This window comes from Rhincodon typus, chromosome 6, assembly GCF_021869965.1.
Source record: "Rhincodon typus isolate 14 chromosome 6, sRhiTyp1.1, whole genome shotgun sequence".
NCBI classification, from domain to species: domain Eukaryota; kingdom Metazoa; phylum Chordata; class Chondrichthyes; order Orectolobiformes; family Rhincodontidae; genus Rhincodon; species Rhincodon typus.
The window spans coordinates 62,726,132-62,738,515 of NC_063337.1; the positions used below are offsets into that span (position 1 = coordinate 62,726,132).

The 12,384-nt window shown below is 43.0% G+C and overlaps 1 protein-coding gene across 1 annotated transcript in view; it reads right to left on the reverse strand.

Moving 5' to 3' along the window:
• LOC109932656 (G-protein coupled receptor 83-like) overlaps positions 1-4,915 on the reverse strand; it is a 12,812-nt gene extending 7,897 nt beyond the window's left edge. Inside the window, exons 1-2 of the mRNA XM_020531801.2 lie at positions 4,279-4,915; positions 2,929-3,054 (exon numbers count right to left, since the gene is read on the reverse strand). Of these exons, the coding sequence (XP_020387390.1) occupies positions 2,929-3,054; positions 4,279-4,659 (507 nt within the window). The 5' untranslated portion in view covers positions 4,660-4,915. The remainder of the gene's footprint in view (positions 1-2,928; positions 3,055-4,278) is intronic.
• Between the last annotated feature and the right edge of the window lie 7,469 nt (positions 4,916-12,384).

Below are 12,384 nucleotides of genomic sequence, written 5' to 3' on the forward strand. Positions count from 1 at the left end.
AAGGGTCTAGGCCCGAAACGTCAGCCTCTCTGCTCCTATCATGCTGCTTGGCCTGCTGTGTTCATCCAGCCCTGCACCTTGTTGTCATTGGATAGACTGGGTTTGTTTTCACTGAAATGCAGGAGGTTGAGGGTGACCTGATAGAAGTTTATAAGTTTGTGAATGGCATAGATAGAGTGGAAATGAGGCTTTTTGCAGGGGTGGAGGGGTCAATTACTAGGGGACACAGGTTCAAGGTATGGGGAAGGCAATGTTTAAAAGAGATGTGCAAAACAAGTTTTGGTGGAAGTAGGCACAATAGCAGCATTCAAGAAGTACTTGAACAAATACATGAAAAGGAAGGGAGTAGAGGGATATGGGTGCTGTAAATGAAGATAATTTAAAATGGGCGGGTAAAATGTGAGGGCAAAGTTTTGGGAGGGCTGAAGGGCCTGTTCCTCTCCTGTATAGTTTTTTTTTGTTCTAGGTGGTTGTTCCTACACTGACCTTTCTGTTTCATGCCAGCTGCAGTGCTCCAACAAGGCTCAGTGCAACCTCGAAGAATAGCATCTTATTTTTCGCTTGCAGTCTCTAGGATTCAACATCTGGTTCAATAATTTCAGAGCCTGATTACACCCTTCCATGTTTTTTTACCCACCCCTACACTGTGGTCCTGTCAGGACATGGTTTCTTTCAACACAGCAGACCCATTCTCACACAATCTTAGTCCAATTATCACATTATACCCATTCACTCTCACTATCAGTTTTTCTTTTTCCTGGCTTACTATCAACAATCCCCGTATCTGCCTATCCTTTTCAAATCTCTCCCTCTGGGCTCCCCACTGCTTTCAGTTCTGATGAAGAGTCACCGAATTCAAAACGTCAACTGTGTTTTCACCTCAAAGATGCTGTCAGGCCTGTTTCTTTTCTTTCAGATCTCCAGCTTCCGCAGTTCTCTGTTTTATTTTATTGTCATGTTATATGATTACTTCCCCTAAATCGTCCGCTTTACTTTTTCTGCCCCACTTATAATTTCACTTTGATAGCAAATGAAACGTACACACACGAAACATTTTTGCCTAATGTGCCTTTCTCTGGCATTTACCTGAAGAAGGTGCCGCTATTTAAATAATGTCTCCAATAACATACTGCAACGGGATGTTCGAGTCAGTTTGCAAGCATCAGTGCATTAATAGCACATGGCATTTTCCAAAGCATTTGATGTTTTTTAAGTGAAATCGCTGACAGGTCATAGCCTGACTCCGAGAGAAAACAAAAACACCCTTGAACGTCCATGGATGTGACGTCGACTTTCTTAGCATTTATAAAGTATACATCCCGAATTGAATTAAATGTCGAGAGTGAATTGCTGTAACTGCGCGTGCGCAGAGTTTTGCAGAGGTCTATTTGCAGCTAGGCTGGGACAAATATTATTACAGATCAGAAATAATTCCTTCCTGCATCGCTAAGTTTATAGTTTCAAAATCAAACAAAAATAATTTCTGCTCACATTAGTCAGAGTACCCATCGAAGAAAGCCTCCTTTTAATATTGAATCCCTGTTAAACGATTTGCTGTGAAGCATGTTTTAATTGTACTTTTATTTGCCTAAACTCCAAAATAATTTATAAATTCAGATGAAATGACAGAAGAAAACAGCTAAATAAAGGGGGCGAGGGGAGAAATTAAACTCAAGACGATTGAATTAATGGACAATTTAACGTCAATCTCCTCACACGGTAAATAAAACTGTTGTCAATTACTGCTGGTCTGAGTTCTAAATCATTTTACAGCTAATAATTATGATTGATTCAAATAAATCCAGACACATTTCGAGCCCCTGCTTCCTTTCAAAAAACAAAGAGACTGCGAATCAGTGCAAGATATTTATCACCGAGTATATGAACAACGCCCGAAAGAATTCATGGGGGTAGAAATGAGGGAGGTGACTCTGTAACTCTGGTGTCAGTTCTGAACGTAAGCAATGCTCCACATACAACTGCTCTACAGCAAGCGGAAATTTGACTCACAGTGAACCCTATCGCAATGCCCTTGTGTGGAAAGAAGCTCTACGAAGATCTACCGATTTAAAGTTGAACAGAATCTATACAATTACTTGATATTTTAGGAAGTTCCTTGCATTTAGCATGGAAAAAGAAAAATCTATGGCTATTGTTCTACTGTAGCTACCAACCTCAGATCCTAATGTGAAACGACACCGGAGTTAAATCACCAGGCCATGTCAAGGTGATGTAGAACGTTATCCTCATAGGGAGTGATCACCTATTAGCTTTGTTTGGAGCTGACTCTTAGGATTTTACAATCAATATTATGTTGCTTCAAATTGGACATCACTTTGCAATGACAGAAAAGATGTTCTGTTAAAGCATCTATAGTTCTGAAGAAGGGTTACTGGACCTGAAACATTAACTCTGCCTTCTCTCCACAGATGCTGCTAGATCTGCTGAGTTTCTCCAGCAATTTCTGTCTTTATTACGGTTCTTGGCGATTAACTGGTAACATGGATTTCAGAGGTGTGGCCACTGGTGGGCCACATCATACGTCAATGCAAAACCGATCTGTGTATCTTCATTCTGCTTATAAAACAAGATAAACGTTAACCTCTTGGATTATTTGAGTCAACTTTTGCCAGGCTATGCATAGATACATCCTCTAACTGTGCAAGCAGTGTTGCAATTTGGTCAAATTATTGTTTAACTTTAATTACCTCAACAAAATCTTAATTAAACACTGCTCAAGTTGTGTTTGGTTGGAACGAGCGGTATTATAGGACGGCATTAATTCTGTACCATAAACCAACACTGAAAACTTCTACTCGCTCACATTAACATTTGACTTCTTTTTATCTTCCGAATGTATTTTTTAAAAAGACTAACACATTTTTACACCTATATAGGTGGCTGGGAAACACTGTCGTTAATTCGTACCTGATGCCTGTCTACGGCGATGGCTGTCAGGGTGAGGGTGGAAACATATAAAGAACAGTACTGGGCGAAGCGGCTAATGTGACACATGCCCTGTCCGAAAACCCAAGTGCTATTAACGAACCGAACCTGTCAAATCAAAAATGCCAGAAGGTTATTCATATAACACTTCTTATACTCGAAACTCTTCATGCCTGTCAGGAGTAAGCGCTGGTCTTCTGGAAGAGTTAGGGTACAAGTGTACAACTTTAAGAACGGAAAGGTCAAAACGCATCTCTTTGCACTGCTGCATGAATTATTTAACAATTGACATTATATTGCATATACAATACTTTATCATGTATTTTGTTAATACTTGTTAAAAGTTATCGCGAATGCATTTGCGCCTCTGCATGCCTCTATTAAGCAGAATTAGCCAAATTTAAAAGTAATTTTGGCGCAATTTTGTATTTCAACCGGAATGCTATTTACTATATGTTGCTTGGTTGGATTTACATATGCCAATCGTTTCCGTGTCAGATTTCCGGAAATTAAATCAAAACATGTGTAAAATAACAAAACAAAACTATGCTTGTAACGTACGCATGTTTTAAGTGGCATGTTGAAAGGGCGCGAATGAAGTTTTTCAAGTAATCCGTAGGCTCTGATGATTAAATACGACAGTCAGAAAGTCACGATTAAACTTCAACGTTTTAAGTGAGATTCAAAATACAGTGAAGATCCGGATTGGGGTGGGCGGAAAAGTCGTAACAAGGTGAGCACGTCGCAGAGCTGGGAAAACCTTTTAGAGACATTTTTAAACATCACCAATACTTGATTGGTATTAGAAGGGCGTATACGGCTCTGATTTATTTACCATGGTGGTCAGGTAAACTGGATGACCATTTGTATATTCGTGCATAACTATAAAGTAGAAGAAAATTCATACCATATTTAATGTCTTAACTAGTCTTCAAGTATTACATCTGCTTCCATGGCAGTTGCAGATATCTTCCAATCAACCTGTTTAGAGACATTATTATGCACCTCTGGAACAAGTGCGGCTTGAACACAGGCCACTTGACCCAGAAGAAACACTACCAAGGTGCTTTAACAGTCCGCATCCATGGCGGTGGTATTGTAATTATGTCCAACCAAATTTTGGTCCCCCGTTGAATTAGCTCCTGATGTGGCTGGATATCAGTTCGTGGCTGATAACGCTCGAGTGGAGCGTGGAATACTTTGCTATATTAAAGGCGCTACATCAACACAAGACGTTGTTTACATTCCTGCTTTTGTGTAACCTTTTCAGTATACATGGAGAACACAAGAAATAAAGTTTAATAATACATCCCAACTAATAAAGAGTCTTACCAGGGTAAACGGAGTGTTAAGCAGAGTGATCATGATGTCTGCTCCGGCCAGATTAACAATGAACAGACTGGTGGCAGAATGCATCCGCTTGTTCTTAACTACCACCTGGCACACAAGGATATTTCCAAACAGAGAGATGACTATAATAATCGAGTAGGCTACTATAAGCAAAGATTTTACGTTTGCATTTTGGGATTCCGCCTCGTATTTTGCCGAGTCCACAAAGCTCTCCCAATCGTCCAGAGTGAAGTTACCCCAGGGAAGGAAAATCGATCTGTTAGACAGAACGAATGTCTCGGGAAGACTGGAGTTAAGCAAGTTGTCTGTTCTTTGAAAAGCCTTGGCTAAATAGTGAAGAGAGGGCCACACGTAACGGGTCATTATTCAAATATGTTAAAATCTCCTTTGTCTTTTAAACATCTCAGATTTTGGCAAAATCCTGCCCTTTGTTGCTTTCTGAAAAGTTGCTACGCTGCAGGCATCAGCGCTGAATTAGGAATCATTCCACCAACCATTCAAATCTCTCGCTTTGTAGCTCGGAACTCCCTACGACGCCGTGACAAAGTGCTGAAGATTTGCTGAATTTGTGGGCTGTTGGTTTGCGTTTCAGTCGCAGAGTATTCGCGCAGTGCGCTGATCGAACATTCTGCTGCTATCTAGTGACTGTTCTGTCAGTTTGTTTTATATGAACCAGGCTGAAACCCACGCACATGGTGACACCTACTTGCAGCCAATTGATGCTTCGAGTTTATCTAATACAGTGACGTCTTTTCTTCGTCAAAGAACGATTTTCTGCTTTTGGATCTGCATCGCAACTTGTCGTGCTTCAGGTTCTCTTCACAGTGCTGGTTATATATCATTCCCTTTCAAATGGATAGTGGGTAGTTCTTGCTATTTCTGAATGGGTATTTACATTTCGTCTTTTCCCATTTGGTGATTCGCAATATATTTTATCCCTTCTCTCATTTTTACTTTCACCTTGAACAATAAAGTACAACTATCGCAAAAATGGAACGAGCACGATTATTTTGTCACCCTTTACTGGAACCTAGCTGACCGGTAACTTTTAAAAGAGGAGAACCACCTCACATTCTCTGTCAGGTTCTGTTTGTCTATTTATAATCACTCCTCGCTAACGTTGGAGTCAGATGTGGGGGGTGGGGTGGGGAAGAAACATTGACTGAAGGCAAGGAGGATTCTCTTCGATGCCCTGCGTCACCCCGAGACGAGATAACATCTTTTTAAATTGCAGTCGGTTTTCCCTGCATTTGAAAAACACTAACCAAATTCGAGAACATCTTGTTTACCGCTTGTTATTCACACAGAAGCAACTCCCGTGTTCTCAAATATACATTTTGGCTGGCTGTTTTGGGGTGCACGGAAGAGGAAATCCTGAACACTTGCCTGCCTTCTTCGCCTTTACCTCGCAGGATAAGACCATAATGCGGCCGAACTAATAGTTAAGGCCAGACATCGTAAGACCCATAGTCTGCTTTGACTCCAAGTCTGGGTTTAATAAAGGTGACCTCTGAGACTCCGGTAATTGCCAAAAGTGTAAATAACGAAAAAAAGTCTGTGGGTGCTGGAAATCAGAATTAAAAGCAGAAATTGCTGGGTAAACTCAGCAGGTCTGGTAGCATTTGAGAAGAGAAAGCAGAATTAACGTTTTGGGTCTATTGACCCTTCTTCAACCACAGATGCTACCAGACCTGCTGAGTTTTCCGGGCAATTTCTGGTTTTTTTGCGGAAAGAACGTCTTTTTAAGGATTAGCTTCCGCTGTTATTAGCTCGTGGGATTTTAGAGGCCCTGTTTAATATCGAGATAACAACGTGTGGAGCTGGAGGAACACAGCAGGCCAGGCAGCATCAGAGCAACAGGAAAGCATACGTTTCGTGTCGGGACCCTTTTTCAGAAAATGTTTTCTATAGAAACTGGAGTACTATATCTTCCTCAAGACGATTCTAGTTGGTGTGATGGTTGCAGCCCAATGCTATTTTCACTTCTGTCACTGCTGCAAACAATTTGTGAAAATAATCCTGACCAAGGTGTTGTCATTATTTGTACATTTAATTAATTTGCAGCTAATCCTCTGAACTAAACTGTGATGTAACTGTGCCCTCAATAGCCATGTGCTAGCACTCTGCTAGAAGGTTGGAACCTCTACTAATGTTTTTCTCTTGATCTCATTCCAATTACAATCACTTGTAATTTATTACAGGGTTCTATAGTCAGGGGTAATAACTCAATGTGTACAACTCAGGACACACACAATGCTCGGCAACATCCTGGTCAAAGCTACCTGCTGACCGACCAAATTACAACTGAAACCAATATCCATTCCCTGCACCACCATGACCTCAATATACCAATGAATACATAAACAATTGTCTGTGGAGCTTGTTTCTTTGTAGCCTTACTATCATATGAAGTTGGTTAATAAATGTCACCTGAAAGCAGCTCAGAAATCTGACCTAAATGTGTATGAAGATCCAAAGGCTGTAATAGGAGTGGTGGAGATATCAGTCTAAAAGAGACATTGCTTTTCTCTGAGGAATCTAAACAATCATAAGGCAAAAACAGCCATCAGTTGAGAAAGCACAAGGGGAAAAAAAATCTTCAGAGAACTTCCCAAATTCAATGTTTGAGGATTATCTAAGGTGAGGTGTACACTGAAGTGGCAATATCTCTGTGCCAACTGAAGAGTGACTACCTCTTCTGAAGTTCTTTGATGGTATCAAATGACTGATATCACATTTTCATAAAAACACAAAAGCCTTAGATTTCCAGCTGAATGAGTAACAGCTCCAGTTTAGTAATTTCCTGTATACAGTGGGCCCCTTTGCTGATGGATCCTTATTTGACAACGCATTGATGAAAGCTCAGCAGATTTTCAGTCAGTCCAAGTAGCATTCAATTTTATTTTAGTGCCAAGAAGAACATTGTTATTTCAACCAGCAAGCCTTGCAGCTCAGGGAATTGGCAGATTCCGTTATTCATGGTTTATATAGATTGACTAGTTCATGCAATTATGAGAATTTAAGAGATCATTGTGTTCAAGTTAGAGTACTGATTGAAGTGATGACAGATTTTCTAATTTGTCAAAGTTTAAAGAAGAGTTTACATTTCAGCAGGCAGTCCAGTATACTAGAAAGGCTTAGTGCAGAGTGCAAAATTGGATGCGACTCAGTGCAACACTGAGATTCAGTCTGTACCATAAGTTTGCTAGGTTCAAATATGTCCATCTTGTTGATAGTAAGAACTGCCGATGCTGGAGTCTGAGTTAACACAGTGTGGAGCTGGAGGAACACGGCAGGCCAGGTACCATCAGAGGAGCAGGAAAGCTGACATTTCGGGTCAGGACCCTTCTTCAGAAATGGGGGAGGGGAAGGGGTCTCTGAAATAAATGGGGGGGGCGCAGTGATAGCAGGTAGATAGTGGAGCGGATAGGTGGGAGAGAAGACAGACAGGTCAAGGAGGCGGGGATGAAGCTAGTAAAGGTGAGTGTACGTAGGTAGTGGTGGGGATTGGTCAGTGAGGTGGGAGGAGTGGACAGGTGGGAGTGAAGACGGACAGGTCAATGAGGCGGGGATTATAGGGGGGGCTGGTCTTGGGGTGAGGTCAGGGGTGGGGAGATTTTGAAGCTAGTAAAGTCCACATTGAGACCATTGGGTTGTAGGCTTCAAAGGGAAAATATGAGGTGCTGTTCCTCCAGTTTCTGGGGGGCATCGTGATGACACTGGAGGAGGCCCAGGATGGACATGTCGTCCAGGGAGTGGGAGGGGGAGTTGAAGTGGTTCGCGACTGGGAGGTGTTGTCACTTCCTACAGACTAAAGAGGTGGCCATGGGTACTCGCATGGGCCCAAGCTATGCCTGTCTCTTTGTAGGATACGTGGAACAGTCCCTCTTCTACAGCTACACTGGCACTATACATAACCAGAAGGAAGCAGCAGCGTCTGCCTCTAGCTCTCTGTAGTAAAAGTAATGGAAGCCTAAAGTAAGCCAGTAACTGTGAAACTGAACATTTAATGTATAAATCCCCTGTGTCTTTGGCAAAGAATTGAAAGAACCCGACAGGAAGGTCTTGGGAAGCTAAACGGATGCCTCATCAAAGCCTATGGACTGGTGCTTTGGAAATTTGTTTCCCCAGCTCTGTTTGGTTCCCCACCTTTAATGCCTTTTTCATGTCTGTCTGTATGCATCTGTTTGTATTTAGGAGTTTTAAAAGAAGTGTTACACTTTTAACTAGTAAAGTTGCATGTTGATTGTTCATAGTTTTTAAGTTGTGATTAGTATTTATTCACTTGTAATAAATAGTAGGTCTTGTTAAATAAAGAAACCTGGTCAGTGTTTTCTGTTAACCTGAGGCTATCAGACAGATAAACTAGTGACTTTTGAGTGCTTTAATTAAATCTTTAAATCTTATGATGGCCTCAAGATCACTGGGGCTTGAATATCAGCACACCTTCCCAAGTGGAGCACACTATTTAGCACCTTTTGTGAGATGTATGATCAGCTGTGCCATTGGGATATCACAGCAGTTCAGAAATTCTGGTGGCCAGAGAATCATTAAAGCAAGGGCCTGGGACAGGGTGCGCTAACCAGGCCCCAGGGCCCTAGGGACCTGTTATATTTGGGCCTGAACCAGGAACCGTACCAGGGCCATTAATTTCGTTCCCTGCCCCTGATTGGAGCAGCACAGGTTGGAATTGGATGTCAGGGTCCTGTAGAATCCATGATGCAGCTGACTCTGTGGGAATTGCCCAGGTAATGAAATTATCTGATGGGCAATGCCCCTGTTTCTGGAACTCTCCTAAAAAAGCCTCTTAAAGTCAGAAATTTCTGAGACTTCTGACTCAGTTAAACTTAATGCTTACCCAAACTGTACCTTCCCAACCCCATATAATCCCCAAACACCTCACAATCAATCCCAATTAAGCACCCTCCCTGTTCTAACTCAAGTTCACTCCCTGTCTCCTAACTTAAAGATCTCCCTACATGAATCCCACCCTATCCTGCCAGATATATATCCCAGCATCCCTGTAGCAAACCCATCCAGCTCACAACCTACCCTAGAACACATTCACTTAATTGCCACCTCGTTATCCTGCCTACCTGTACCCTCACCCCTCAACCAAATGCCACCCTAATTCCACATGCAATTTACCATATCAATCCTTCCGCAGGAGTTGTCAAAGTGTTTGGCCATGCTGCTGGACATGTCAATCACAGAACATGACTCCTTGAAACTGACATCACAGGTAGACAGGGTGGTTAAGAAGGTGTTTAGCACACCTGCCTTCATTGCTCAGACTTTGAGTATAGGAGTTGAGACGTTGACATTGTACAGGATATTGGTGAGGCCTCTTCTGGAGTACAAAACTGAAACCAAAAGAACTGTGGATGCTGTAAATCAGAAACAAAAACAGAAAATGCTGGGAAAGCTTAGCAGATCTGGCAGCATCAGTGAAGAGAAATCAGAGTTAACATTTTGGGTCCCGAATTGATGGTAACCAGGAAATTGTTAGTTTTTATACAGAAATTAGGGTGGATGAAGGGGATAAAGAATAAACCATGGGTGGGGATAGAGCTGAAAGAGAGAGAAGAACAGTTGGATAGACAAAAGAGTGCATAATGATCTGGCTAGGAGGGTGAATAGCTACTACTGGAGATAGCAAAAACTGCAGATGGTGGAAGTCAGAGTTGATACAGTGTGGAGCTGGAGGAACACAGCAGGTCAGACAGCATCAGAAGAGCAGGAAAGTCGACGTTTCGGGTCAGGGCCTTCACCAGGAATACTAATGGGGACTGTCAGATACTAATCAGTGGTTGTGTGCAATAGCAGACTATGTGATAACAAAGCCTAGTGTGTGAGATGGGGCCTAGAACATAGGAGATTTCAAGCCCTAAAGTTTTAGACATCATTATTGAGTCCAGAGGGCCGCAGGGTCACCAAATGGAAAATGAGGTGTTGTTCTTCCAGCTTACACTAGGCTTTGTTGGAGCATTGCAGCAAGCCTGAGACAGAGATATTGGTCAGGGAACAGGATGGTGTGTTAAAGTGGCAGGTAACTGGAAGCTCAGGGTCTTTTAGCAGGCAGAAAGTAGATGTTTTGTGAACCGGTCACCAAGTCTACGTTTTGTTTCCCCAGTGTACAGGAGACCACTGTGAGCAACGAATGCAGTAGACAAGTGTGCAGTGTGAAGTGCAGGTAAAGCGCTGCTTCACTTGGAAGGTATGTTTGAGCCTTTGGATACTGAGGGGGGTGGAGGTAAATGGACAAGTGTTGCACTTTCGGCGATTGCAGGGTAAGGTGTCGTAGGTCTGTGGGGAGGTGTTTCTCCGATATTTAATGATATCATCGGTGCTGCTTCCCTCTGTCATCTGGAATTAGAAAGGTTTATTGATTTCACTTCCAACTTCCATCCCGCCCTCACTTTCACCTAGTCCATCTCTGACTCGTCCCTTCCCTTTCTCAACATGTCTGTTTCCAATTCTGGAGATAGACTGACCACTAATATGCATTATACACTCACTGGCTCCCACAGTCACCTGGATTATATATCCTCGCACCCCACTTCCTGTACAGACTCTATTCCATTCTCCCAGTTCCTTTGTCTCTGTCGCATATGTTCTGATGATGCTAACTTCAACAAGGGAGCCTCTGAAATGTCCACCTTCTTCCTCAACCAAGGATTCCCCAGCACCACTGTCGACAGGACCCTCAACCGGGTCTGACCCATCTCCTGCACTTCCGCTCTCAGCCCCTCTCTTTCCTACCGCAACAGCGATAGGTTTCCCCTTGTCCTGACCTACCATTCTACCACCATCCATATCCAGAAGATCACCAGCTACCATTTCCACCACAGCCAGTGAGATGCCACCACCAGACACATAAAAATAAATATCCAGGAGATCACTGGTGCTCTCGATGCCTTTCGGGAGAGTTAGGGACCACGGGGTGTGGAATACTCTATTTCCCCCACAAACTCTATTTTGATTTGATCCCTACCGTCCTCCTCACTTTTTTTTAACGTAGGCATTGCCTCTGGGGACTCTGCTTGATACTGAAGCATTTTTCACACCTGGTGGTGGTATGTTAATAAAGTTATTTGCACACTTGGTGTTTTTTACTGTGTCTCACGCCTGCACACGCACAACAAGGGTGCTGGGGAAAATAAGCATTACTGCTGTATGTCAGTAGTGTAAGGTTTGGAAAAAAATATATAAAAATATATAAAAATAGATTACAATCTCCACAGGTCAGATGACTGACCCTGAGCTGGCTGGCCACAGCCAGAGGTACTGTGGATTCTTTTTAACTTTTTGAGAACTAATTTCCAGACTGGCTAGGTCAGAGTCAGTGTTACTGCTGGATTTTAACTCTCAGTGGGAAACTGCTTTTTTTTAAACTGACTGGTTACAGCCAGTGTATTGTTATTTTTGGAACTGAAGCAAAGTTGACTTGGTAGCAAGGCTTGCTCCTTGCACCATAGTTTTGACTACTTGCACTTTACTTTTCCATGTATTTTCATCTTGTCGTGTCTGGACTGATCCTCCATGAGTCAGCTGTGCCTTTCTGAGTGGATTGTGTTTCCATGAGTGGGCTAGGCTTCTGTGGGAGAACCAGGCCTCTGTGATGGACAGGCTTTCTGTGGGTGGGCCATATCTTAGAGTTTAGGCCTGGCCTCCGGGAGCCTGCTGTGTTTCTGCAAGCGGACCAGGCCTCAAGGATGGACTGAGTATCTGTGTGTATGCTGCGAGGTGGGTACTTGCTGTCTTCATTCATGCATTCGGCCTGCGTGTATGCGCTCGTTCTACGGGCGTGGACCCGGGCCTTCGGGCATGGACTTAGCCCTTTATGTTTGGATTGTTTTGTTTGTACTGTATTTTGCATGTCCCTGGATCTAGCAGGACTTACCGAAATCCGGAACGTGAGTAGGTTGTTCTGAAAGCCGGATGGTGTGTTGGTCAGCCTGAAAGCTGTTGCCCCAAGTGTCGGAAGGTAGGTAGATCGCCTCGAGGGCCGGAAGGTCTGTAGGTTGCCAAGAAAACTGTCGTCCCTAGAAGGCACAGGGAGGGGCTGTCCTAAAGGTGGCCGAAAGG